Source organism: Fringilla coelebs, assembly GCF_963513975.1.
Source record: "Fringilla coelebs genome assembly, chromosome: 9".
Classification (NCBI taxonomy): Eukaryota; Metazoa; Chordata; class Aves; order Passeriformes; family Fringillidae; genus Fringilla; species Fringilla coelebs.
Genome location: NC_140067.1, coordinates 769,594 through 793,886, shown reverse-complemented (window position 1 = coordinate 793,886; position 24,293 = coordinate 769,594). Strand labels below are relative to the sequence as shown.

Genomic DNA, 24,293 nt, shown 5'->3' with positions numbered 1-24,293 from the left:
GAGTCCGGGGACACTGGGGATGCTAGGGATAGTGGGGACACTAGGGATACTGGGGACATCAGGGATAGTGGGGACACTGGGGGCACAGGGGAGACCGGGGACACTTGGACACCGGGGACATGGGATACTGGGGGCACTGGGGACACTGAGAATACCGGAGACACAGGGGAGACTGGGGACACTGGGACACCGGGGACACGGGATACTGGGGGCACTGGGGACGCTGAGAATACCGGGGACACAGGGCACACAGGGGGCACCGGGGACAGCGGGGACAGCGGTGTCCTTGGCGGAGCTGTTTGCTGTGAGTGTGCCCGCGGTGGCACGGCTGCCGGAGCGGCGGCTGAATGATTAACCGTGCCATTGTCGGGAAATCGCTCCGATGCCTCCTTTCCCACACCGGGGCCGGTCCGTGCCAGCACGGCCGGGGGCTGTGCCAGCAGGGAATGGGGACAAACAGCAGCAGGGCTGTGCCTCGGCTTTCCCACAGACTGACGCGGGGGAACTGACGGGAGCCGCTGCGTGTGTGAGCATCCCACACGGGCTGTGCAGCCCTGTTAAACCCCTGCGGACGGACGGACGGACGGACGGACAGTCGGGCTGTCCCCACCTCGGAGGGTGCTCGGAGCAGCCCCGGAGCAGCCCCGGAGCGGGCTCTGCGAACCCAGAGCGCAGCTCTGTCCCCGGCAGCGCTCGGGGGCTCCGGCTCGGGCAGACCGAGCCCTCCCCGTGGCTCACGGGGCATCTCCCTCGGCCAGGGGTGCTCCCCTGAGCAGGCACTCATCCATCCGCTCTGCACCACCTGAGCTAAGCTGACCTGAGGAAATTCAGCTTGGCGTGGATCTTTATGCTCTGGGGTTTCTTTCCACTGTATCTTTAGAGAAAATCCTAATTTTAACCGCGGCATTAACTGGCTTTGACTCTCGGTTGTTTTTGCTGTCAGGCTGTCTGGGGGTGCCTTTGTACCCTGAACACGGAGTGGGACGTGCCACGGTCACGCTGCTGGGGGTGATGGCCCCACCAGAGGGGTGGGACAGAGCCACTTCCAGCAGGAGCCGTGCAAAGGTGGCACCTGGAGGAGCCTGTCCCTCCCACGCTCAGGCTGGGCAGCCCTGGCAGCTGCCAGTGCCACCACCAGGTCCTGCTGCGGGCACCCAGCGTGTCCTCGCTCGTCACCAGCAGCAGGGGACACAAGGACAGGGAGTTCTTGGCTGTCACAGTGTAAACATCCCTGGAGGTGGAGCTGGGCAGCGGGGGCTGCTTCTGCTCCGGGCCACTGAGCCCTGCTGGTTTTCCCTCAGCCAGAGGACATGTCCTGCAGAGAGCTGGCCTTGCCCTGCCCTTGGGACAGCTGTGTGCCACTGATCCAGTGCCTCAAAGAGCCACAGAATCACAGAGTTATTTGGGTTGGAAAAGACCTCCAGGATCACTGAGCCCAAGCTTTGGGCCATCCCCACCTTGTCCTCAGACCGTTCTTTGGGTTTGAATGTTGAAAGCTGTGGCATTTGCAGGTCCCCAGACCCTTCCTTTGGGTTTGAGTGTTGAAAGCTGTGGCCTTTAGAGCTTGCAGATCCCTCCCAGTCCCAGGAACAGAGGCCCCAGTGCCTGTACTGGGGAGGGCTGGAGGGAGGCTGGCGTCCAGGCGGGTTTGGAGCACTCCCCTCCCGGGGTGATGCCCTGGGGTGGTTGGGCTCTGTGCCAGGGCGCTCCCCGCCCAAACCCCTGTGTGTGCAGCCCCCTGGCTCAGGAAGCCCTCTCTGGGCTGGGCACTGTGCCCTGGGTGCTGCTGAGATGTGCAGCTCCCTCGGCTGGGCTGGGCACAGCTCTCTGGTGGCACTGCCCAGCTCTGACCTCCCCCCGAGGCCAGCACGGGACAAAGCCCTGCCCAAATGTGGGCAGAGGGTTTCCAGGCCTGTGTTTGTCTCTGTTCAAAGCCAGGGAGCTACAAACACATCAGGCCAAGTCCAGCCTGTCCCATAAAGCACGAAGGGCTGGGAAGGACACCCTCCACTGGAAAGGCACTCCAAGAGGGGATGAACGCTTCCTTTCATCTGCCAGCCCCGGAGCCCTAACAAAGCTGAGCTGACGTGTCCTGATGGATGCACGGAGGAGCCGTGGCTCCTCGGAGCAAACAGCCTGTGTGGGGAGGGGGGGCAAGGTCTGTCCAAGCACTGTGTTTACAGAAACAAAAATAACTGGGGCTTCTATCCCTGGCCATGATGGATTCTTCAAACAAAGCAGCCCCAAACATAAATACATTGTCTTTTACAAAATGCATTCGGGCATATTTGACATATTTCATATTCAGAGCAGCTCTTTCATGTTGTGCCCTGGAGTGCGGGGGGGGCTCAGCTCCTGCTCCCCCCCTCACTGCCGGGGCTGCTCTGTGTTGCTGACAAGCCTGGCTGAGCTCAGGATTAATTCTCCTTTTGGCTCCATCCCTGAAAAACCCAAACTGCTGCAAGGGGAGGCAGAGCCGGAGGGAGCCAGGGCTTGCCTGGGTCTGGCTAAGGGCAGCCAGCATGTGCAGCAGGGAGCAGGGTGACACCCAGGGTGACCCCAGGGGCACATCCCGGGGGATAGCCAGGCTCCCTGGGGATGGCAGCGGGGCTGGCAAGGGCAGAACTGCCCACGGGGAGCAGGGAAAGTCCTTGGGGTGCAGGGCTGGAGCTGCAGGAGCTGCACAGACCCTCCCAGCACTGCCCAGGCACTGCCCAGGTGCTGCCCAGGCTCTGCCCAGGTACTGCCCACGCTTCCTTCTGCCTGGTGCAGCTGAGCCGTGGAGCAGCAGCAGCAGCAGCAGAGTTAATTTGTAAGCCAGGCTCTGCAGGGAAAACTGCAGTTTATGGTGCCCAGCAGGAACCTGCAGAGCCTGAACTGTGGAGCTGCTGGGAGACTCCCACCCCAACAAGGCCTGGGGAGCTGCAGGGCCCAGCCTGGACACACCTGGCCAGCCTGGACACACCTGGCCAGCCCTGCAGCCCCCAGCAGCAGTCTGGGAAATGTGCCAGGGGAGGGACTGCAGGGGGTGGAAACTCCATGAAGGACCTGGAGCAGGGTAGGATCCTGGAAAACACGCTTTTGTAACGCAGGGGTGGATGGGAGATTGGGAAGGAATTCCTCCTTGTGAGGGTGGGCAGGCCCTGGGATGGAATTCCCAGAGCAGCTGGGGCTGCCCTGGATCCCTGGCAGTGCCCAAGGCCAGGCTGGACACTGGGGCTGGAGCACCTGGGACAGTGGGAGGTGTCCCTGCCAGGGCAGGGGTGGCACTGGGTGGGATTTGAGGTCCCTCCCAACCCAGCCAGTCTGGGATTCTGTGGGATCCCAGGCTCCTGTAACCCAGGGCAGAGCCTGGTGCATCTTGAAGGAGCTGTTTGCCCTGACAGCACAATTCTGGGGAGCTTTCTTCTGTCTCTGAGCAACCAAACCGATCAGCTCAGGCTCTTCCTGCTGCTGCTGAAGATCAGAGAGATTTGCCTTTTGTGGTCCCAGCTCTGTCTCTGCCTTCACAGCTCTCCTGTGTTCTGCTCATTTTCAAACCTGGGTTCTGTGTTGCCTTTTGTTGTTGTTTTTTTTTTTTTTTAACTGAGATCAAACTGATAAAGGGAAACTCAGCTATTCAGTGCGGGTTGGAGCTGGCTCCAAGGTATTCCTGCCATCACTTGGGAAATTTAATTGGGGATTTTGTGGAGTTCCCATCCCTGGAGGTGTCCAGGGAAGGCCTGGATGTGGCATTCAGTGCTGGGCTGGTGACAAGCTGGGGATTGGTCACAGGCTGGACTCAGTGGTCTAGGAGGCTTTTCCAGCCTCAGGGACTCTGGGATTTGCCTGCCTGGAACTCCTGTGTTAGTTCAGACCCAGTGGCAGTCAGGGATTTCCCATTCTGCCAGGCTGGTCTGTCCATCCCAGTGCTGCTCCCGTGTCAACCTGCCTGAGGAGCTCAAAAAGTTCCTGTTAAATTCCAAAATGCAAAAAGCCAGTATAATAATAGGAATAATGGGATAAAAAGATGGGAACAGCCTTGCCAGGGGGGCTGCAGATGATTCACCTCTGGCTGGGATACTGCAGAGCCTGAGCTGGGTTTGGGATTGGGGTGCAGGTGCTGTGCTCCCCAGGGGATCCCTGGCTGATTTGGGGTCAGGATGCAGGTGCTGTGCTCCCCAATGGATCCCTGGGCTGGTTTGGGGTCGGGGTGCAGGTGCTGTGCTCCCCAATGGATCCCTGGCTGGTTTGGGGTCGGGGTGCAGGTGCTGTGCTCCCCAATGGATCCCTGGCTGGTTTGGGGTTGGGGTGCAGGTGCTGTGCTCCCCAGGGGATCCCTGGGCTGGAATTCCCAGCAGAGCAGCTCCCACAGGCAGTTCCTGGATCAGGGGGCAGATAAGATCTGCTCTGGCCCCACCCCAGCAGCTCCCGCAGAAACCCAGCACACACCCGGGCCGCTCCGGTTTTCATTCTCCCCGGTCCCTGGGCTTTGGGACACACTCGGGTGGCTTGCAGGCACACCATCATCTCCAGGTGGATCTTCTGTGTCCTGCATCTCCCAAAGTGCCTTGGCTAGAGGAACAACACAGACAGAGCAGGCTGAAAAGGCAGTGTTAAAGAAACACGCCACAAACACAGCTTCCCGCGCCGTGAACGTGGGAAGGGAAGCTCCCAGGTGCACTTCAGCTCCTTGGATCGGGTTTAGGAAGGGCAGCCCCTCACAGAGCCGTGGCTGGAGGGCACAGCTCCCACTCCTCCTCTCCTGTAAACAAGTAGGAAGCTCCCATCCCTTCCCATTTGGGTAAAGTTTCCATCCCTTCCCACCTGGATAAAGTTCCCATCCCTTCCCATTTGGGTAAAGCTCCCATCCCTTCCCATTTGGTTCAGCCTCCCCTCCCTTCCCATTTTGATGAAGTAGCTTCTTCCTTTAACCCCAGCATGGAGGGACAGAAGTGCCCACCCCAAACACTGAATATCCATGACAAAAGGCATTGTTTGATGTGAACTGGAGTGAAACCATGCCCATATTAAGAACCAGCTGCCCTCAATCTGCAGGAGGACCCTCCCCAGCGTGACATTCCTGGTTTTCCACGCGGGATCCGTGGTGCTCAGAGACACAGCAGCCTGCTCCTCCTGTAAGAGAGCAGACCACAGGGGTGGGTTCCCTCTTCCTCCCAGAACTCCTCTGCATCCCCGCCTGATCCCAGACAAGCCGGGAGCCAGGAATGTGCCGGCCAGGGCCGATGGAGGCAGCTGAGGTCATCCCGACATATTTCACAAGTGAGCGGCTCTGCTGAGCTCTTTCCCAAAGGAAAAGTACACAGAGGGAACAAAAGGGATCCTCGGCACACCACAGGCTTTTTCCAGCCCCAAATCATTCCAACAAGACAGTCTGACTCCCGCAAGGCGCTTTTTAAAGCAGAAGGAATCCGTATTTTCCCTTCAAGCAGCACCCAGTAACTGAAGCCCTGATGAACCTGTAGTTGTTACACCCAGGAGTAGCTCAGCACAGAGCAGGGTCGAGCAACTCTAGCTAAAAAAGGCATTTAATCCATTAGTTTTAGGCTGGGTCTTCAATTACAGCTAAACCTTGGCTTTTAGGCCGGACTCAGACATCACCTGGATAAAATCAGATTTACGTGGAGAAGAATCAGACAATGCAGAACAAAAATGAAGGCACCAATTCTTTGCTGAGGAGTTACTTTTATAAACAAATTAAATAGAATAAAAGAAAAGGTTTTGTGCAAGAAATTCCTCACAGATGCAGGACTTCATTTGCCTGTAAGACCCCTGAATTCCACAGTGCCTGGCACATGGAATATCAGCTGTATTTTATTGTATTTGCATTTAACTTCACCCTGAAGGCCACAAAACAGGAGACATGAGAGGCTGTCAGCTCCAAAAGGGTGAAGAAAATGCATTAAGACACAGCTTTTTTTAAAAAATAAGCCTCAGATCTGGCACAAATGGATTGGAACTGAGTTTGTAACTAAACCACGGAAGTTTCTTTGGCAAAAGACCTGACAAATTTACACACTTCCACCCCCTGCTTCCAGTTGCTGCAGTTTAAAAGCTCCCAGGGCTGCCACACTTGTGTTTTTGGAGGAGGAGCTGAACTCTTTGGGGTGCTGCTCTGGGCACTCCGTAGGGCACTGCAGGAACAGAGTGCCATCCCCACTGCTCACAGAGCCCCTGCAAGGGGCACTCCCAGAGAACAGCTCCCGTGGGAGCAGGGGCTCTGGCTCTCACTGAGAAGAAGCAGCAGTCCATGCTCCAGCCCCTCTCCCTCTGCTCCCAGCAAGCAGCAATTCCAGCCTGTCTGGGCATTCCACAGGGAAAAATCAGGGATTTGTCCCCTTGCCCCAGTGCTAACCCTCCTCGAGCTCCCTTCAGCTGCCACGCGCCGCGTGTTTATCAGGACACATCTGTGACTCAGGAGACTCGTGCTGCCTTCAGTTCCTGGGAGGGATGGATGTTCCATCACTGCCACCACCCCTGCTCAGTTTTAAGACACTGAAATCCAATCAAATTTCATTTTTTTTTCTTTATTCCCTGTGGTTTTTCTCCCTGTCTCCTCTCGCCCCTCCAGAAAAAATGAGGAAGGACTCTGAAGGAGATAATGTTAGTATTAAACATTCTCAGGAGCGAGTCCCCTCAGTAATTCCTTCTCTAGAATCTGTTGGCTGTCAGGAAAGCAATTTTTGCACCTTAAAACAAGAGAAGCCCCCCCAGGGTCTACTTCAGGCCCACAAGACCTGCCACTGTGCATCTCAGCCACGAGTGGCAATGACCATGGGATGAGGGGATGATGTCCTCGTCCTGTTTGCAGGGACCATGGGATGTCCTCATCCCGTTCTGCATCTCAGCCACGAGTGGCAGTGACCATGGGATGATGGGATGATGTCCTCGTCCTGTTTGCAGGGACCATGGGATGTCCCCATCCCGTTCTGCATCTCAGCCACGAGTGGCAGTGACCATGGGATGATGGGATGATGTCCTCGTCCTGTTTGCAGGGACCATGGCATGTCCCCATCCCGTTCTGCAGTGACCATGGCATGTCCTCATCCCGTTCTGCAGCTCAGCCACAAGTGCCAGTGACCATGGCATGTCCTCATCCTGTCTGCAGTGACTGTGGAATGTCCCTTGTCTCGTTCTGCAGGGACTGTGGGATATCCCTGTCCCGTTGTGCGCTCAGCCGCCAGTGACCACGGAGTGTCCTGTCCTGCTGTATCCCGGCACGTGTGGCACCCTGCAGGAAGAACTTGGCACTCTGGGCCCAAGCAGTGACACCGTGAGGGGGTGCCAGCACGGAGCAGATTCCCAGGAGGGTTTCCAGGTGGCCGCGGCTCCCAGAGCTATGGGAATGTCCCCTCAGGCCGCTGCAGAGAGTCCCTCAGGCCATTGCAGAGTGTCCCTCAGGCCATTGCAGAGTGTCCCCTCAGACTACTGTAGTGTCCCAGAGGCTGCTGTGCAGCGTCCCTCAGGCCATTGTGGGATGTCCCCTTGGGCCATTTTGGAGTGTCCCCTCAGGCCATTGTGGGATGTCCCCCAGGCCACTGTAGCATCTCCCAGGCCACTGCGGTGTCCCCAGGCCATCGTGCAGTGTCCCTCAGGCCATTGTGGGACGTCCCCCAGGCCACTGCGGTGTGCCCAGGCCATCGTGCAGTGTCCCTCAGGCCATTGTGGGACGTCCCCCAGGTCACCGCGGTGTGCCCAGGCCATCGTGCGGGTCGCTCAGGCGGCGGTGCGGCGGATCTCCTCGGACAGGGTGAGGGCCCCGTCCCTGTCCCTGCACTCTGCGTTGGAGCAGCGCGACACGGCGCCGGCGGCCTGGCGGCACTTGCGCAGCAGGATGCGGCGCAGCAGCAGGTACACCCAGGGGTCCAGGATCTGGTTGAGCGAGGCCAGGCGCACGGCCGTCAGCGGCAGGTTGCACTCCCTGCGCGGCTCCCAGCGCTGCCAGCCCCGGCACGGCCCGGCCGCGGGCTCCGACACCATCCGCAGCATGGTCACCTGCGGAGGGGACACGGTGAGGGGCTGTGCCTGCGGGGCAGCACATGGCCCACCGGGGCAGCACACAGCCTGCTGGGGCAGCACAGGGCCTATTGGGCTGCCCCTGCATCCCTGCGGTGCCCCAGACAGCGCTTGGGGCCGCCGGGGATGGTGGAAGGTGGCCCTGCCTGTGGAACTGCGTGAGCTTAAGGTCCCCCCAACCCCTGTATGGGATTCTGTGGGAGGGCTCCTGAACACCTCGTTTGCCCGAACGGCTCCTTCTTCTGATTGCAAATCTTTCCTGACTTGGAGGCCCCAGCTGTCTGAGCATGCTGCCTGGGATCCCTGAGGAACAGGGCTGTCCACTGTGCTGTGTGTGCTCCCAGCGGGGCTGTCACTGTGCTGTGTGTGCTTCCAGCGGGGCTGTCTGTCCATCCTGCTGTGTGTGCTCCCAGTGGGGCTGTCTGTCCATCCTGCTGTGTGTGCTCCCAGTGCCCACTGTGCTGTGTGTGCTCCCAGCAGGGCTGTCTGTCCATCCTGCTGTGTGTGCTCCCAGCGGGGCTGTCTGTCCATCCTGCTGTGTGTGCTCCCAGTGCCCACTGTGATGTGTGCTCCCAGCGGGGCTGTCTGTCCATCCTGCTGTGTGTGCTCCCAGTGGGGCTGTCTGTCCATCCTGCTGTGTGTGCTCCCACTGGGGCTGTCTGTCCATCCTGCTGTGTGTGCTCCCAGTGCCCACTGTGCTGTGTGTGCTCCCAGTGGGGCTGTCCGTCCATCCTGCTGTGTGTGCTCCCAGCGGGGCTGTCTGTCCATCCTGCTGTGTGTGCTCCCAGTCCCACAGCAATGGATGCACCCCCAGCTGCCCCGGGGCACCTCCAGCTCTGCCCAGCACTCCCAGCCCTTCCAGCCCCAGCTGAACTGGCAGCCAGGCCCAAAACTGCTGGGAAGAGCCCAAGGGAGCAGACCTGCTGGGAATCACTGCCAGTCCTGGCCCTTGGAAAGAGGCAGGCCAACCTGCAATCCCAGAGGAAGCCTCCTCAGAGCTGTGTCACCACAAAGGTCACAGCTGGGCTGCTGCTGTCCCCGCAGGCTGGGACAGCCGGAGCCACAGTGACCGGGAGCAGGGGCTCCAGGGAGGATTTTTCCACTCAAAGGGATATTCTGGGTGCCAGATCAATAACCATGTGTTGACCTTGGAAAGCCTGGGCTGAGTCTGGAGGGCAGGGCAGTGTGGACAGCACAGGATTGTTTTTGTTTCTTTAAACAGAAGCATCTGAGGATTCTACCCATGACATTTCATTGACCGAAGTGGCCATGGATAGAGCCTTGTGAAAACAGGGATGTAGAACTTTGTAAAAACATGGATACAGACCCAGAGCACATCAGGAGCCACTGGAGCACCAGACCCACACTGCCAGAACCTGACCACTTCCCTGGCTCTTCACGCACTGGCCCTGTCCAGACTCTGCCATCTCTTTTTCAGATGGAGCTCCAAAACCACCAGGCTAATAAATATACATTTCCCAAGCACACAACTGCTGCCCTTTTCTGGTTTTATTACGTAATACCCCTTTATTGGAGTAGTTGTTGGGCCAACAGCTGCTCTACTGGAAATTTTGTTTGTTTGATATCATTAGAGGTTGTTTATCATGGCCTGTATTGGTCTTCTAAATGGATTAAAAGCCTGCACAAGGCAGAGGAACAACATCAGGTGGAATAAAGTCAACATAATACATGCCATTAAAAAATCTGGCTCAAAATGCTGATGATTGGATTTGTTCAACGAGAACAGCCAAAACTTTACTGTTATCATGAGTGTGGTTTTATACGTCTGTAATTTCCGTCTGCCAGGAGGGATAAGGAGCAGAAGTATTTTAACAGGAAGAGCAGCAGAACTTCTGAGCATTTTGGCTTTAAATAACTTGGGAACAACTCTGGGAAGGAATAATTCTGTAGCTGGAATTCCAAAATTATTATTATTATAATTCCAGGTTGGGCTGCAGCAGCATTTCTGTGAAATCAAGGAACAGCTTGCTCCATTTCACCTCGGGGTCATTTGTCTGCTTCCCTCCAGCTCAGGGGCTATCCCAGAATCCCAGACTGGTTTGGGAATGAAGGGACCTTAAATCCCACCCAGTGCCATCCCTGCCATGGCAGGGACACCTCCCACTGCCCCAGGCTGCTCCAGCCCCAGTGTCCAGCCTGGCCAGGGATCCAGGGGCAGCCACAGCTGCTCTGAGCACCCTGTGCCAGGAATTCCTTCCAACATCCCATCTAAACCTGCCCTCTGGGAAGCCATTCCCCGTGTCCTGTCAGTACAGGCTCCAAAACAAACAGGTCAGTGTGAACTGACACCACCCTGGAGTGGGGTGTTCTCCCAGGTGCTCCCCGTGAGCCCTCCTGTGCGCTTGGAAAAAGGAAACAATTCCTGCACTGTCTGCTCTCCTCCCCCTCCCCAAGCCAGCAGAGAGCCAGACACTGCAAGGAGCCCTCCAGAGCACAGCCACATGTCAGAGCTTTCCCTCTGCCGCTAAATCACATTTGATTTTGTCGTTTACATCAACAGATCAGCTCTAAAAATACCGTGTGTGGCCAGGGCGTTGTTTACCTCACAGCAGCAGCTGCCAGGATCCATTAGTTCTCAGTTACAAAACTCAGATGTCTTTAAAAAAAACCACAGAAACAAAAAACCCTCCTCTGTAAAGTGCCAGATTTCCATTTCAGCTGTTTCTTATGACTGCTGAGTGCTGCAGCTACAGGTTAAACGATTGCTACGAGCTGGCTTTCACTGAAAAGGCGTTTGCATTCTCCGTGCTCACTTCTCCAAAATCTGCTCTCTAATTCCTGACCTGCACTTCAGGGGTGTACAGAACAGGTTGGGGAGCAGGTAAATGGAGGTTTGTGTATAAAAATGGAGGTGTATTTATAAAAACACCCCCACAGCCATGAGTCTGGATTGTGAGAACCCCACAGAAGAAGTTCCACACCTCCAAGTGTTGCAGCCTCTGAGGGAAGTGCTGCTGAAATCCCTCATGCCTGTGGGTTGACTCCTGCCTCTGAAACCATGGAATTGCCCAGGGCACCAAACCACCAAGGGGAATCCCTGCTACCTCACTGGTTTACCTGGTTATGAGGGAGGAGGAAAAGCTTCCCCCACCTCAGGGCTCTCCTGTCAAGCCAAAAGGCTGGTGGAACCCTCAGGGGTGACAGGACAAGGAGAAAACTCCTTCTCCAGCCAGAAAGAACCTTTCACATAACCTCAGCATTTCCTCAACCAGCTTCATCCCATCCTGCTCAGAGAGCCCAAGAACAAATTTTGCAAAAATCCTACTAGTCCTTGATAGAATAACCCAGCCTTTTGGGATTCCAGACCCCTGGGTGTGCCCTGGTCCCACACAGCAAAGATGTGGATTCTGCCTCCCCCACCGCTACATCACGAGGAGAGGTTCTTAAGGAAGGAATAATAATATAGTGGAAAGCAATGCAAAGATCCATAAAAACCAGGCTGGACAAGCCCTGAAGGCTGCTGTAAATCAAACACAGCAGGCTGCCAGCCACAAGGCACTCACAGAGTCACGGCTTGTGTGTTTTCTCACAAAACACTGACAGAAGTTTTGCTGCAAGGTGGGAGCAAACAAATGCTCCTAAATCCCATCCAGCTGCAGCATCCTACTCCCAGAGCCTCTCCTCACATCCCCCTTTTCTCCTCTGCACAACAACCTTGTTCTCCTCCTTTAATCTCCGGTTCCCGCAGCTGCTTTCCCTGCACTCGGCTCTCCTCTGGGACCTCTCCCAGCTCCTCTCCTACACCCATCCCACGCTCTGCACCCCTGTCCCTGTCCCCACTGTCCTCCCGAGGGGCTGTCCATGGATGTCCCCCTCTGGGACCTCTCCCAGCTCCTCTCCTACACCCGTCCCATGTCTGCACCCCTGTCCCCATGCCCGCTGTCCTCCCGAGGGGCTGTCCATGGATGTCCCCCTCTGGGACCTCTCCCAGCTCCTCTCCTACACCCGTGCCATGTCTGCACCCCTGGCCCTGTCCCCGCTGTCCTCCCGAGGGGCTGTCCATGGATGTCCCCCTCTGGGACCTCTCCCAGCTCCTCTCCTACACCCGTGCCATGTCTGCACCCCTGGCCCTGTCCCCGCTGTCCTCCCGAGGGGCTGTCCATGGATGTCCCCCGGAGCCTCCCCGTGCCGGCCGCGCTGGCTCCCGGCCCCGAGGATGCCGAGGGCAGCCCGGGGGTCACCTACCAGCAGCGGTGCCCAGCAGGCCGAGAGCACGCACATGATGCCCAGCAGCTGCAGCAGCGTCTCGGTGGCGATGCGGCCCCACCGCGAGCCGGGCTGCGCCGCGCCGGCCTTGGCTCGGCAGCGCGACACCAGCGCCTCGATGGTGGCCAGGTTGCAGGCGCCGGTGACCACGAGGGACAGCAGCCCCAGCGCGGCGAAGGCGGCGGCGAAGGCGCTGCCGCCGGCCGCGCTGATGAAGCACCAGGTGCCGGGCCACTGCAGCGCGTAGCGGCCCAGCCCGGCCAGCGGCAGCAGCGCGAAGGCCACGCCGGCGGCCCAGATGGCGGCCAGGCCGCGCTCGGTGGCCCGCGGGCTCATGTGGCTGGCGTACCAGTGCGGGGCGCGGATGGCCAGCGCCCGCTCCACGGCCATGGCGCTGGCGATCAGCAGCGGGCACAGCCCGAACACCGTCATGCTGAAGCCGAAGAAGTCGCAGATGCGGCCCGAGGGGTCCATGGCCGCCCAGGGCCGGCCCGACAGGTACACGGAGATGACGATGGGGCTGGTGAGCAGCTGGCCCAGCATGTCGGTGAGCGCCAGGGAGCCGATGCACAGCAGGAACGAGCGCTTCCTGCGGCTGCCCTTGGCGCGGTAGCTGCGGGACACGAGCAGCATGGCCAGGGCATTGCCCACGACGCCCGTCAGCATCATGGTCAGCGGGATGGCCACGGACACGGCGCTGCCGCGCTCCGCCGCTCGGCCCGTGCCGTTCCCCCGCGGGCCCGGCCCGCCGGCCGCGCTGGCGTTGGGCGGCCGCTGCTGCCAGGGGCTCATCCTGGAGGAGCCGGCAGGTCCCGCATGGAGCCGGCACGGAGCCGGCAGGTCCCGCACGCAGCGGGCAGGGAGCGGGCACGGAGGCGGTGGCGCCGCGCCGCCGCTTTATGTGAGACGGGCGGGACCGGGAGCCGCCCCGGGGCCGGGAGAGGCGGGGCGGGAGCGAGAGCGGGCAGCGCCCGAGGGCTCGGAGCGGGAACCGGGCTGGGCCGGGAGCGAGCGAGCTGGGCAGGGGCTCAGGCTGGAGCAAAGGAGGCTCAGGGGGCCCTTGTGGCTCTGCACAGCTCCTGCCAGGAGGGGACAGCCGGGGGGTCGGGCTGTGCTCCAGGGAACAGAGACAGGAGCAGAGGGAACGGCCCCAGGCTGGGCCAGGGGAGCTCAGGGTGGATTTTGGGAAAGGTTCTTCCCCCAGAGGGTGCCGGCACTCCTCAGGGCATCGGCACGGTCTGAGGTTGCCGGGAGAGTTTGGATTCTGCCAGGGATGCCCAAGGTGGGATTACTGGGGGCTCTGGATCAATGATCCCTGTGGGTCCCATCTAGCCTTAGATATTCCATCACTCTGTGAAAACACCTCTAAGTTTTTTAAGTCTTTTGCTGTTGAAATTAAAAATTATTTTTAAGACTTAAAGGATTGCAACCATGTGAACACATAGGATCTGTGGGCCAGGCAACCTGACTCGCAGGATCAGGGTCAGTGCAGGTGACAGGAATCATGGTCAGTGAAGGTGACAGGAGCCAGGGCCAGTGCAGGTGACAGGAATCGGGGTTGGTGGAGGTGACAGGGTCAGTCCAGGTGACAGGAGCCAGGGCCAGTGCAGGTCACCAGGAAGTCTGAGTGTCCCCAAGACAAAGCACTCGAGCACAGTTGACTCACAGGTTTTATTTACACTTGTCTACAGCATCATTTTGCCTTACACGTTCTCTAAGCCAAATGAACCATCCTCCTCCTCCTTTGCCTGTGGCCTATCAATTGCTAAATTTCAAACCTCCCATCTGTTAAGTACAGCAACAATTGGAATACAAAGCACAAGAAAACCCAAGGCTAACAACAGAGCGTCTACTTGATCTGGTTTTACAGTTTAGTTGGACGTTGTAGTCAGAGGCACAGTTACAGACTAACCTGTTCTTGTGCAACCTACACACATTAGCATGGAAATTAGAGAGAAAAGAAAGCATTAAAGAAGAAACTGCATTTTTTCTGCAAAGAGATTTATCAAAATACTTCTACACCAAAAACATTTTGCTTCTAGACCAGTCCAAAAGACATGGCTCAAAAAAAAGAAAAAAAAAAAGAGAAAAAAAAGCAGAATGGAGTTTTTCGATTTTGCTCCGTTTGTTTCTGTGCAGTTTATCAAAACAAGCAGCAAATCTGGCAGTTTTATTACTGAAATAAATGAAGGTATATTGCTCTTTGCTTGCTTAAAAAGAAGAGTTTTCCTTACCATACTTACCTTGTGATGGCACTGAAGAAACTAAAACCTTTCTTAACCAAACGGAGCTCAAGAGAGAGCAAGTTTTATACTCAAATGGATTCCATAAAGCATTTTAAGCCATAAATTATGTTGAAGGGAAAAAGAATGATCGATGAAGAAGACGTTGAAGATGTCAGAACTTTCTACACAGTTTATTCATTCTCATTTTTAAAGAAAAATAAAATTAAGATACCTTGAAAATTTTAGTCAGCCCCAAAGGAAATTTTACAGGCGGCCTGCAGAAGCTTCCCTTGATTCCAAGGAGCCAGTTCCATACTCCTCCAGCCCAAGAGCAGATCCCAACTGATCCGTTTGGAAGGAGGGATCCCGGAGTCCGGGCTCTGGAAACCACCACAGCCACAGCACTGTGCTGGCTGCAAATGTCCTCCCTCGCCAGGAATGAGGCTAATTCCCTCTGGAATCATGATGGACCGGGGGTCTGAGCTGCTAGAGAGGGGTGTCCATCTGCACTGGCACTGCTACGTGGCAAAACAAAAACTGCTCAGCCCAAGGCCCCACTGCTGGCCCCAGGTGCCCCCAGCCCTGCCCCTGCTGTGGTCCCACGGGAGCTCCATCCTGCTCTGGAAAACTCACGGCTTCCTCCTCGCACAAAGAGCTGTGCCAGGACATTCCCAACCTGCTCCTACAGCTGAGGGAGCCAGGAATGGAGGGACTGATCTTGAAAAATAATAAACCCCCCCCACACCACAGAACTTCCCCCTGTGCCGGGGAGTTTATGGCTTAAAATGCTACTGCGGGTTTGGGTGATGGATGAACAAAGCTGCAGTTTGCCAGAAAGCCAGGACAGACATGCACCTCTACTAGCAGATTGAGCACTTCTGACCAAGTAAGACACCAACTTCTTAAAAATGTCTCATGCACTGACTGGAATTTTGGTGGGGTTTTGTAAGTGTGAGCTTTTACACATTATTTCTTTTTAGAACTTGTACGGGAACCAGAATGGGAGGATCCGGAGGAAGATCTGCGGCGTCTGCAAGATACAAATGGAGAAAGCATGCACAGAAATGAGCTCAGATTCATCCTGGCACCCACTTTGAGCAGCATCCTACCATAGCTGGAAGCCAAGTATATCTCATGGGGGCCTTACAAGAATATACAAGTAACTTTAAGCCGCTAATTTAACACTAAAAGTTTAAGTTTAATACTGAGAGTAGAATACAGTTTCTATTTCAACGCAGTATTTACTTAAGAAAATAATTCAATAATGAACACATTAACACTGTCACACACTGAAAGAAGGGTGAGCCAGGTCTTTATACAGAACATGCTCCTACCAGGAGGACTTTCGTTGGAGGGGGGAAAATTATTAAAAAAAACAATTACACAGGGGTTAACAAAAGTAAGAGTAGGGCAAGTGAGGAAACTACTTTTACTATGAGAATAACTGCTCAGATTCAATAGCTTCCCAGTGAATCTCAGTCCTTGGATAACTACAATAAACCATCACACATCTCAATACAGCCATTCTTATTCTACATAAACCCAAACCTTTCGGGTGACCGTGATCTCGAGCGCCTTTTTTTGCGATCACCAGAGGAAGAGGATCTAGAGCGGCTTCGCTTCTTGCCTCTCTCGGGGGAAGACGAGGAGCGAGAGCTGGAGCCAGATCTTTTCCTTGGGGTGGAAGACCCCCTGTAGGACCTGGAGCTGGATCTTTATTGATTGAGAAATAAACCACATTTAATTCTGGGAACATGGAGAAGGCACAAAGACAGAACAAGCAGAGACAGTTTTCATGAACATTCGCTACTCTGTTTCCTCCAAGGGCACGGAAAATAAACATGAGGGGCTTCCATACTTACTCTGCCAAGAACACTACTACTGCCAGGGCAGCTTGCCTAAAAAATGCTGCTAAGTAGTGTTTCCTGATAAATAGACCACCAGTGGTTTGGAAAGCTCCTCCTAGCATTCACCAAAATGAGCTATTTTGGGAAAAAAGCACTGGGAGGCTGCTGGGAAGTTGCCTCTGTAAGGACCATCCTCAGCAGTTAAATTCACACATCAGAATAACCTGGAAAGCAAAGATCTAAAGCTGATTTACCATGGTTCACTTTATCCTAACGGACATTTCACACTGCATGTTCATCTGACCGAACAGTATCAAATCCAGCTGTTATATTTACAGATCTCAAACTACATTTGTGAAGAGACTAAAACCTTCCTCAACCAAAATACTGCAAAAAGCCTCTCAGAATAGAGTGAGAATATTAAAAACATCTCTTGGAACACAGTGCCCCTCTGGTGGGGCACAGGGGCACCTTTCCTCTTCCCAAAAGCATGGATTCCATCCTGTGCTGACCCTCGTGGGATAATCCACAGCATGCCTCTGCCCCCAAGGGGTGGTGGCACCATTTGTGATTCTTCTTCCCTACCTCATTTAGAATTTCGGGATTCTCTGCATGTATGGAGAAGGGACAGCCCTTCATTCCATCACAGTGGGAATGTTCTGTCAATGGAATGCCTGTGCAAGGACACCTCAAGTGTGCTTATGTTCCTGTGCCCTGTCCAGCTCACTGATGCTCTACACAAATCACTCTGACTGCTCTCAGCCTCTCCCACCATGTCCTACCAACATTTTCCTATGATCCCCCAGGTTTATACAGGAACGGCTGCCCTGTCTTGTGGAAGATGCAGAATTCTCACTGAACACAAAACCAGAAGGACAATAGCATTTCTAATGTTCCTCCAGCTCAAGCAGCCCCAGTGGAAACAGGAAAAGCACCCAAATGCCTGCAGCAGGGAACCATGCACTCAAATCCTTCTTCCTCCACTGCAGCTCGGTGGCGTCCGCTCGTCCAGCTTAGGCCAGACTTAACCTCTCGCACCAAAACCTCTGCTCCTCAGTGAACTCAGCTGGTGGCAACACCCGGTGCAGAGACCCAGCAGGTCTGACTTCCAAGATAAAAAGCAGTTAATGTTTGTCTGAGCAGCACAGCCTTACGGTGGGGCCAGAGCAGCTGGAGCCTGTGCCCTGTGTCTGTGCAGGGACAGGCTGGTACCTCATTCACCTGGATTTGGACCCACGGGACCGCGACTGTTCCCTGGAGCTGGAGCGGGATCTCGATCTGGAACTGGAAGAACTCCTGGAATGGGACCTGCAACAACATGGGAGATCGTTTTCCAGGGTCTGACCTGCATTTAGCAGAGTTACTGCTCCTGAGAGCAGCAGACACGAGGCAGCAACACAGTCTGAGTCCTAAATGCCAATCCCCTCCTGCCCCCAGCATCACTACAGCACACTTTAAACCAGACACTTCTACACAGCATTAAAAACATTACAAAGTCAGCTTCAGATTATGGTTCCCAAAACAAAACACAACAATTAAACAGGATTGCAGTTATCTGGCAAAAGGAAATAACTTCCTATCTATTCATTATTTAATGAAATCAATGCTTTAATTTGTGCCTTAACTGGAAACCCATCAGTTTCCTTCAAAGGCAGAGCAGATGAGAGCATTAGGATTGGGCAGCTCAATTTCTCACCAGCCATTTCTCACAAGCACTTTGTAATCACCTTCAAATTTTCATAAAGATTTTCCCCAGCATTATAAATCAAGTGGTTAATTTGGGGCTAAAATATTGCCATATCCAATACAACTTGTAACTGGCCACAATTATTTCCCAATTTTTCACTGATGGATTTTCTCTAAAGCACAAACCACAAGAGGAATTTAACAATGGCAGCAGGCTACAGCAACCACTGGAACCAAAAGCACTGAAAACAAATTCTAATAACAAATTCTAATAATATTTTCAGGTAAAATATATTCTACTTGCTGGCCTCTATTACCATGACTTTCTCATTTTACTGGGCAGGACATAGTAGTGTGAATATATCCTAGCTAGGAAATTACATTGAAACCTTTTTAAAACCCACAAAAAAGGCATCCACAAATGGCAACTGATATTTCCAATTATCTGTAGCTAAAAGCAAAAAGTTCAAGAGGAAGTTGAAATGTCAGTTAGGACAAGTTACTCTCTACTTCACTGTTAATATTTGTGAATTAATGACCAAAGTTATGGGCAGGTGAGATTGTTGAGTGTCCTTGGAGCCCCCCAGCCAAGCACTGCACTCACACTGCTCTGAGCAGTGGGAAGCAGGGGAGGCTGAAGAAACAGAAGAGGCAGCAGGAACAAGAGCCAACAGCGATGGGGAGAAGCCAAGCCAGAGGCTGGGGCTGCAGAATTTGGCCAGTGACAGCACTGAGAGCACAGAGGGGCAATGATGAAGCCGGGAAGATTAGAAGAAACTTGAACTTTACAGATATGAATTTAATAAATGACCCTGGGAGCTTGTTCTGAATTATCAGGATGCTCCTTGCATGAGCTGTAAGGCAGCTCAAAAGCTCCAATATGGACATCACCCAATTTCAAAACACTGACTGAACTGTTCATTTATTACTGAATTTAAATAACAATGAGAGAGCTTAAGCCTGCCCAGCACACCTATGTGAGGTCCCCTATAAACTTCAGTGTTATTAGAGAATTCCAGAGTGGTTTGTGTTGGGAGGGACCTTAAAGCTCATCTCGTTTCGCTGGTCCATGGGCAGGGACACCTTTCACCAGACCAGGCTGCTCCAAGTCCTGTCCAGCCTGGCCTTGGACAGTTCCAGGGATGGGAAGGTTCTGACAACATTGCCACTGCGTTTAAAACTTTGTTACTTGCCATTAACTCAAGTTCAAGTTTCTTGTCTTTATTCCCAGGATACTCCCACTGTGTCCTTTCCCTGAATCTGCCTGGGCTGCATTGTCACTGCCTCTTCTGCCACCTCCTCCCACTCCAGCAGTGCCCCCCTCTGTTCAACAACAGAACCACACATGGCCAACGAGCCTGAAAACCTGAAAATAAATCACATTATTCCATTTCTCTGAAGGATTTCACCAAACATCAACTTAAATCACTAAAACAAGCCCCACAGAGCCTCCCTGCTGCAGCTCAGGCAGAGCAGCACCATCTCTGTAAATGGAGAGTTATTCACATCATCACACAACTGTAAGGCAATGAAACAAAGTAAATAAGGAAGTCAGATACTGACATTTTGCCTGGCGTTACCCTGGACCTGTACCCGTTTACCTGGACCTAGACCTTGAGCTCGAGTGAGAGGATGAGCGCGAGGACGAGCGCGAGTGGGAGGAATGGGACTTGGAGCGGCTGCGCCTCGGCGGCTTCTTCTTCTTGTTGGTGTCCTCCTCCTCACTGGCATCCAGGTTGTACTTGGACAGGTCAGCATCATCTTCATCCTCATCCTGCCACAGGCACAACACAGCAGGCTCAGGCAATGCTTTGAGCTCCCCTTCAGTTTTCACTTATCCCAGCCTTTACCTCGTGCTCTTTCCCAGCCTTTGAAAGCTGAACGGAATTTAATGAGACCCCACAATTTTAAGCGGTAAGGAGTGACTGAAAATTGGTTTTGAACCAAAGTAATAAAAAACTTGCAACACCCCCCCCTTTATTTAATGAAGTTAATGAGCACAGACATTTTTACCACTTACTTTAAATGAATTTTCACCCTCAGAATCTCTAAGCAAAGCCCAACTCTGCCAAGACAGATCTCATATACAAAGTCTGGTGACTGCTGTGTAAAACAGAACCATCTGCACGTCTCTGCAGGGCTGCTGCCCAAAGATGTTGAAAATCCAGTAAGTGGTACTCATATAGCCCAGAAAAGATGAAAAAAGCCCTCAGAATATTTTATTTCATTTTATAAAAAATAAATCTGATGTGGTTTTAAAAGGAAGAAAACTCAAGAGCACTCAATATACATGGTAACCATGCATCCAGGTTCCAAATAAAGATCTTGGAGTTCTGGGTTCTGATCTCAGACAGGCTTGTCATTTATGATTTAAGGAACTGCCCATTTTTGAGTGCAGGTGTTAGAACAAAGCAGAGCTTGTGCACATCTCTTCCAGCAGCTTTGGGCGCTGTTATTGCCAGAGCTCTGCTACAAAGGCAGCTGAAAACACTGACCAGCCCTGCCCCTGCTCCTGGGCAGCACTGAAATCATGATTAAAAACTCCTTCAAGACAACAGCCATCCTACCTCATCCAATTTATACTTGGAGAGATCTTCATCCTCATCCTCCTCATCCTCCCCCTCAGACTCCTTATCTTCCACTTCCTTCAGGATGGAGGCAGGACCCACCGGCTTCCCCCGGTACTTTTTCTTTTTGCGCCCAAACTGAGGAATTTTGTGCCAGGATTAGAACAGGATTTAAACAAACACAATCACCAACTGTATTTCTGATAACACTTCTATAAGAAAATAAATAATCATCAATTTTGAATAGGATCTTGCCCCAAGGGATAGGGGAGCACTAATGGAACATCAATTAGCAAAAAGGAACTTTTAAAGAGATGCTTGTCTTGGGGACAATGAGCCTCCACAGAGCTGAATGGGAATCTGAGCATTCTGCATTTCAATTTTACGGGCTAGCCTTAAAAAACACAGCAAGAGTCTCCCCAGAGCAACCCCTGCCTCTCCCTTACCTCATCATACTCCCCATCGGACTCCTCCCGCTCGATGTATTCCACATTCTCCCGTTCATTGAATCCTCCTCCATAGCCTTGAAAAAGGGGCAAAACAACACAATGCCTTCAGCTGCTTGGAGCACAGAAACCTCCTCAGGGGCTCTGCAAACCCTCAGGGAATCACACATCTGCCATAAGGATGTAACAGGATCTCAGGAGGAACATGAATTGTTCCCACACACGTTTATTAAATGCAGTTTCTCACAAATCCAATTAAAATAATGGATTAGGATCACTATAAGTATTAATCAAGTTAATTAAGTACTAAGTACTTCATTAAGTTATTTAAATAATAAATGCATGGATATATTATTTACAATTATAATAACTATATGAAATATGCTTATATTATTTAATAGCCTTTACTATTTTCACAATACTCAATACTGAAATATTGTTTTTCCTTTTGAATAATAAGCTCTGTGCTCTTCTCTAGGTTCCCTTATTTCTGTGCCTTTGTGTTCCACCCTGTGCTCTAAACTCCCTGCCCTGCTCCAGTCCTGCAGTGAATGCCCTGCCTGGTCCCAGGTGCAGAGGGGAGAGTGCAGGAGCTGTAAGGAGATCCTGGCCCAGTTCCCTCTGGGCTCATGTTCCCTCAGGAGAGCTGAAACTGAGCCCTCACCCTGCTGAGCAGATAACAGCCTTATCTATACATGGCCAGCCCACAGGAGGCCTCTGCAGATTAATTAAACATTGCTTCCAAAGTCCTGACATCAAAATCCAACACAGGGGCAGCTTAGGCTGAACGTTCCCCAACTTCCCCCTCGGAGCCACCACTGCCCTCAGCACCGAAGCTCACTGAGGCCATGCATCTTGTATGAACTGTGCCAGTTCAGGGAAAACAAGGAATGCCCACTCTGATTCCCAGAGCCCTTTCTGCCAGCAGTGCCAGCACCACGGGCACCCCCAGCTCACCTGTCCTCTCCTCCAGCTTGGCGTACTTGGGGGTGTTGCACATGTTACACTCCGAGCGCCGCGCCCAGTTCACATTGCCACAGCTGCAGGGAGACAGAGATGGAAACCTCACCCTTCAGGCTGGGGATAAAACATCCCTCAGACTGGGGATAAAACATCCCTCAGACTGGGGATAAAACCTCACCCTTCAGACTGGGGATAAAACATCTTTCAGATGGGAATAAAATATCCCTCAGACTTGGAATAAAACCTTACCCTTCAGACTGGGAACAAAACCTTACCCTTCAATCTATCTGGGAATAAAAAGTTATCTTTGGATTGGGAATATTGTCTTTCAGACTGGGGATAAAAGGTTACCCTTGGATTGGGAATGTTATCTTTCAGACTGGGGATAAAAGGTTACCCTCAATTGGGAATGCTATCCTTCAGACTAAGAATAAAACCTTACCCTTCAGACTGGGAATAAAAGGTTATCCTTGGACTGGGAATGTTATCCTTCAGACTGGGAATACCAGGGTGGGGACACAGCACTCGGGAAGGTGACAGCACTGGACACATGTGGGGAAGATGTCAAATCAATGGGTAGGAGCATGGCTGCACAGGAAGGGCTCTTTCCCAGCTCTCTCAGCCTCTCCTGGGGCTCCAGCCCCCTCCCAGCTCCGTTCCCTGCCCTGGGAGGGAAGAGCTGCTGGTGCCAGGCCAGGTGCTCTCTGGAATTGCCACATCCAAGAATCCCAGAGCCACAGCTAGTTTGGGTGTGAAGGGACATCACAGCCCACCCAGTGCCACCCCTGCCATGGCAGGGACACTTTCCACTGTCCCAATGTCCAGCCTGGCCTTGGGCACTGCTGGGATCCAGGGGTAGCCACAGCTGCTCTGGGCACCCTGTGCCAGGGCTGCCCACCCTCACAGGGAAGGCAGCACCTCCCAATGCCATGGGGGTGGCAGTGCCATCTCCACATTCCCTCCAAACCTGGGCAGTGTCTCAGCTTATCAAACCTGGCCTTTTTCCTGGGCAGTGCTGCCGTTTCTGCTGCTCTATTAATTAACGTGCAGCAAACGAGGGCTGAGCCCAGAGCACGGCCCGGGGCTGTGGCCCGTGCCCGGCTGTCCCCGCAGCACAGGCAGTTCCCAGGCAGAGGCAGCAGCCGTGTGTCCGAGCCTACGTTTTGCACTGCCAGTCGTTGGCGCTGAACAGCCCCCGGCTCTTCTCGGCCAGCGTCTTCCCGATCTCCGTCCCCCCCGCCTTCATCATCTTGGCCTCCGTCGTCTTCTCTGCGGGGAGAGACACAAGAGCGCCTGAAACGGCAGCCTCGGAACTTACCGGAAACATTTCAAGGTCTTTTAAACAAAAATAAGTGGACTTCTCAAACAGCTTCGGGTTCGACAGAAGTTTTTAGTGCTGTTTTACGGGGCAGAAAGAGACGAGGGGACAAGGCGTGTGTGCTGCCGGGAACTCACCTCTGCCGCATCTGTTACAGCTCGTCCTCCTGGCGAAGTTCACGTTCCCGCACCTGGGCACGGAGCAGAGCACGAGGGCCGGGATTAACCGGGGCCGCAACCCGCGCAGCGCGGGGCTCCAGCACCGGGGGCTCAGCCCGAGCGCCGCAATTTAACCCGACTCTGTCCCACGCCAGGAGCCAGCTCCCCGAGGCCGGGCCGGGCCCGGACCCGTGTGGCCCCTCGAGCCGGCGGCCGCGGCTCCGGGAGTCCCGCTCCCGGTCCCGTTCCCTGCCTCGCTCCCCGTCCACACTGCCGGCGCGCCCCGCTCCCCGCCCTGCTCCCGCTCTCTGCCCCGCGCGGCTCCCGGCCGTGCCCTCACTTCTTGTCGGGGCAGATCCAGTCGCCGTCGCTCACGCGGAAGTTCTTGGTCGCCATCTCGGGCCGAGCCGGGCCGGGCCGAGCGCCGCCGCCACACGCAGGACCCGGGCCCTGCGCCGCGCGGGCTGCCCGCCGCGCGCCTGCGCCCTGCCCGGCCCCGCCCGCGCGCCTTCCGCTCAGGCAGCGCCGCGGACGCCTCAGCCGCGGCCGCCGGGGGCCCGAGCGGGGCGCGAGCGCCCCCTGGCGGAGGGGAGGCGTGAGGGGGATCCGAGGGCGGGAACGGGAAAGGGAAAAAGAGAAAGGGAAAAGGGAATGAGAAACTGGGAAAAGGGAATGGAAAAGGAAAAAGGGAACGGGAATGAGAAAGGGAATAGAAACAGGAAAGGAGAACGGGAGCGGGGCAGGACGGGGCTGTGTGAGGGTGGGCAGCCCTGGCACAGGTGCCCAGAGCAGCTGTGGCTGCCCCTGGATCCCTGGCAGTGCCCAGGCCAGGCTGGAGCA

The 24,293-nt window shown here is 54.3% G+C and overlaps 2 protein-coding genes across 3 annotated transcripts; both read right to left on the bottom strand.

The window, feature by feature from the left end:
* Window positions 1-5,803: 5,803 nt before the first annotated feature.
* On the bottom strand, window positions 5,804-13,075 carry PTGER3 (prostaglandin E receptor 3). Of its 2 annotated transcripts, XM_084211653.1 has the most exons (3): window positions 12,223-13,075; window positions 7,686-7,995; window positions 5,804-7,621 (listed from the first exon to the last, which is right to left on the bottom strand). In XM_084211653.1, exons 1-2 carry the CDS (start codon window positions 13,033-13,035, stop codon window positions 7,717-7,719), a joined length of 1,092 nt encoding a protein of 363 aa, XP_084067779.1. In that variant the 5' UTR covers window positions 13,036-13,075; the 3' UTR covers window positions 5,804-7,621; window positions 7,686-7,716. The 2 variants fall into 2 exon arrangements, with proteins under 2 accessions (XP_084067779.1, XP_084067778.1); XM_084211652.1 differs by having other exon boundaries at window positions 5,804-7,995.
* Window positions 13,076-13,908: 833 nt separating this feature from the next.
* Window positions 13,909-23,921, bottom strand: ZRANB2 (zinc finger RANBP2-type containing 2). Its single transcript, XM_084211054.1, has 10 exons — window positions 23,794-23,921; window positions 23,433-23,485; window positions 23,138-23,246; window positions 21,972-22,054; window positions 21,015-21,091; window positions 20,569-20,706; window positions 19,603-19,775; window positions 17,537-17,623; window positions 16,017-16,181; window positions 13,909-15,498 (listed from the first exon to the last, which is right to left on the bottom strand). The coding sequence occupies exons 1-10, from the start codon at window positions 23,847-23,849 to the stop codon at window positions 15,435-15,437; spliced, it is 1,005 nt and encodes a 334-aa protein (XP_084067180.1). The 5' UTR covers window positions 23,850-23,921; the 3' UTR covers window positions 13,909-15,434.
* Window positions 23,922-24,293: the final 372 nt, after the last annotated feature.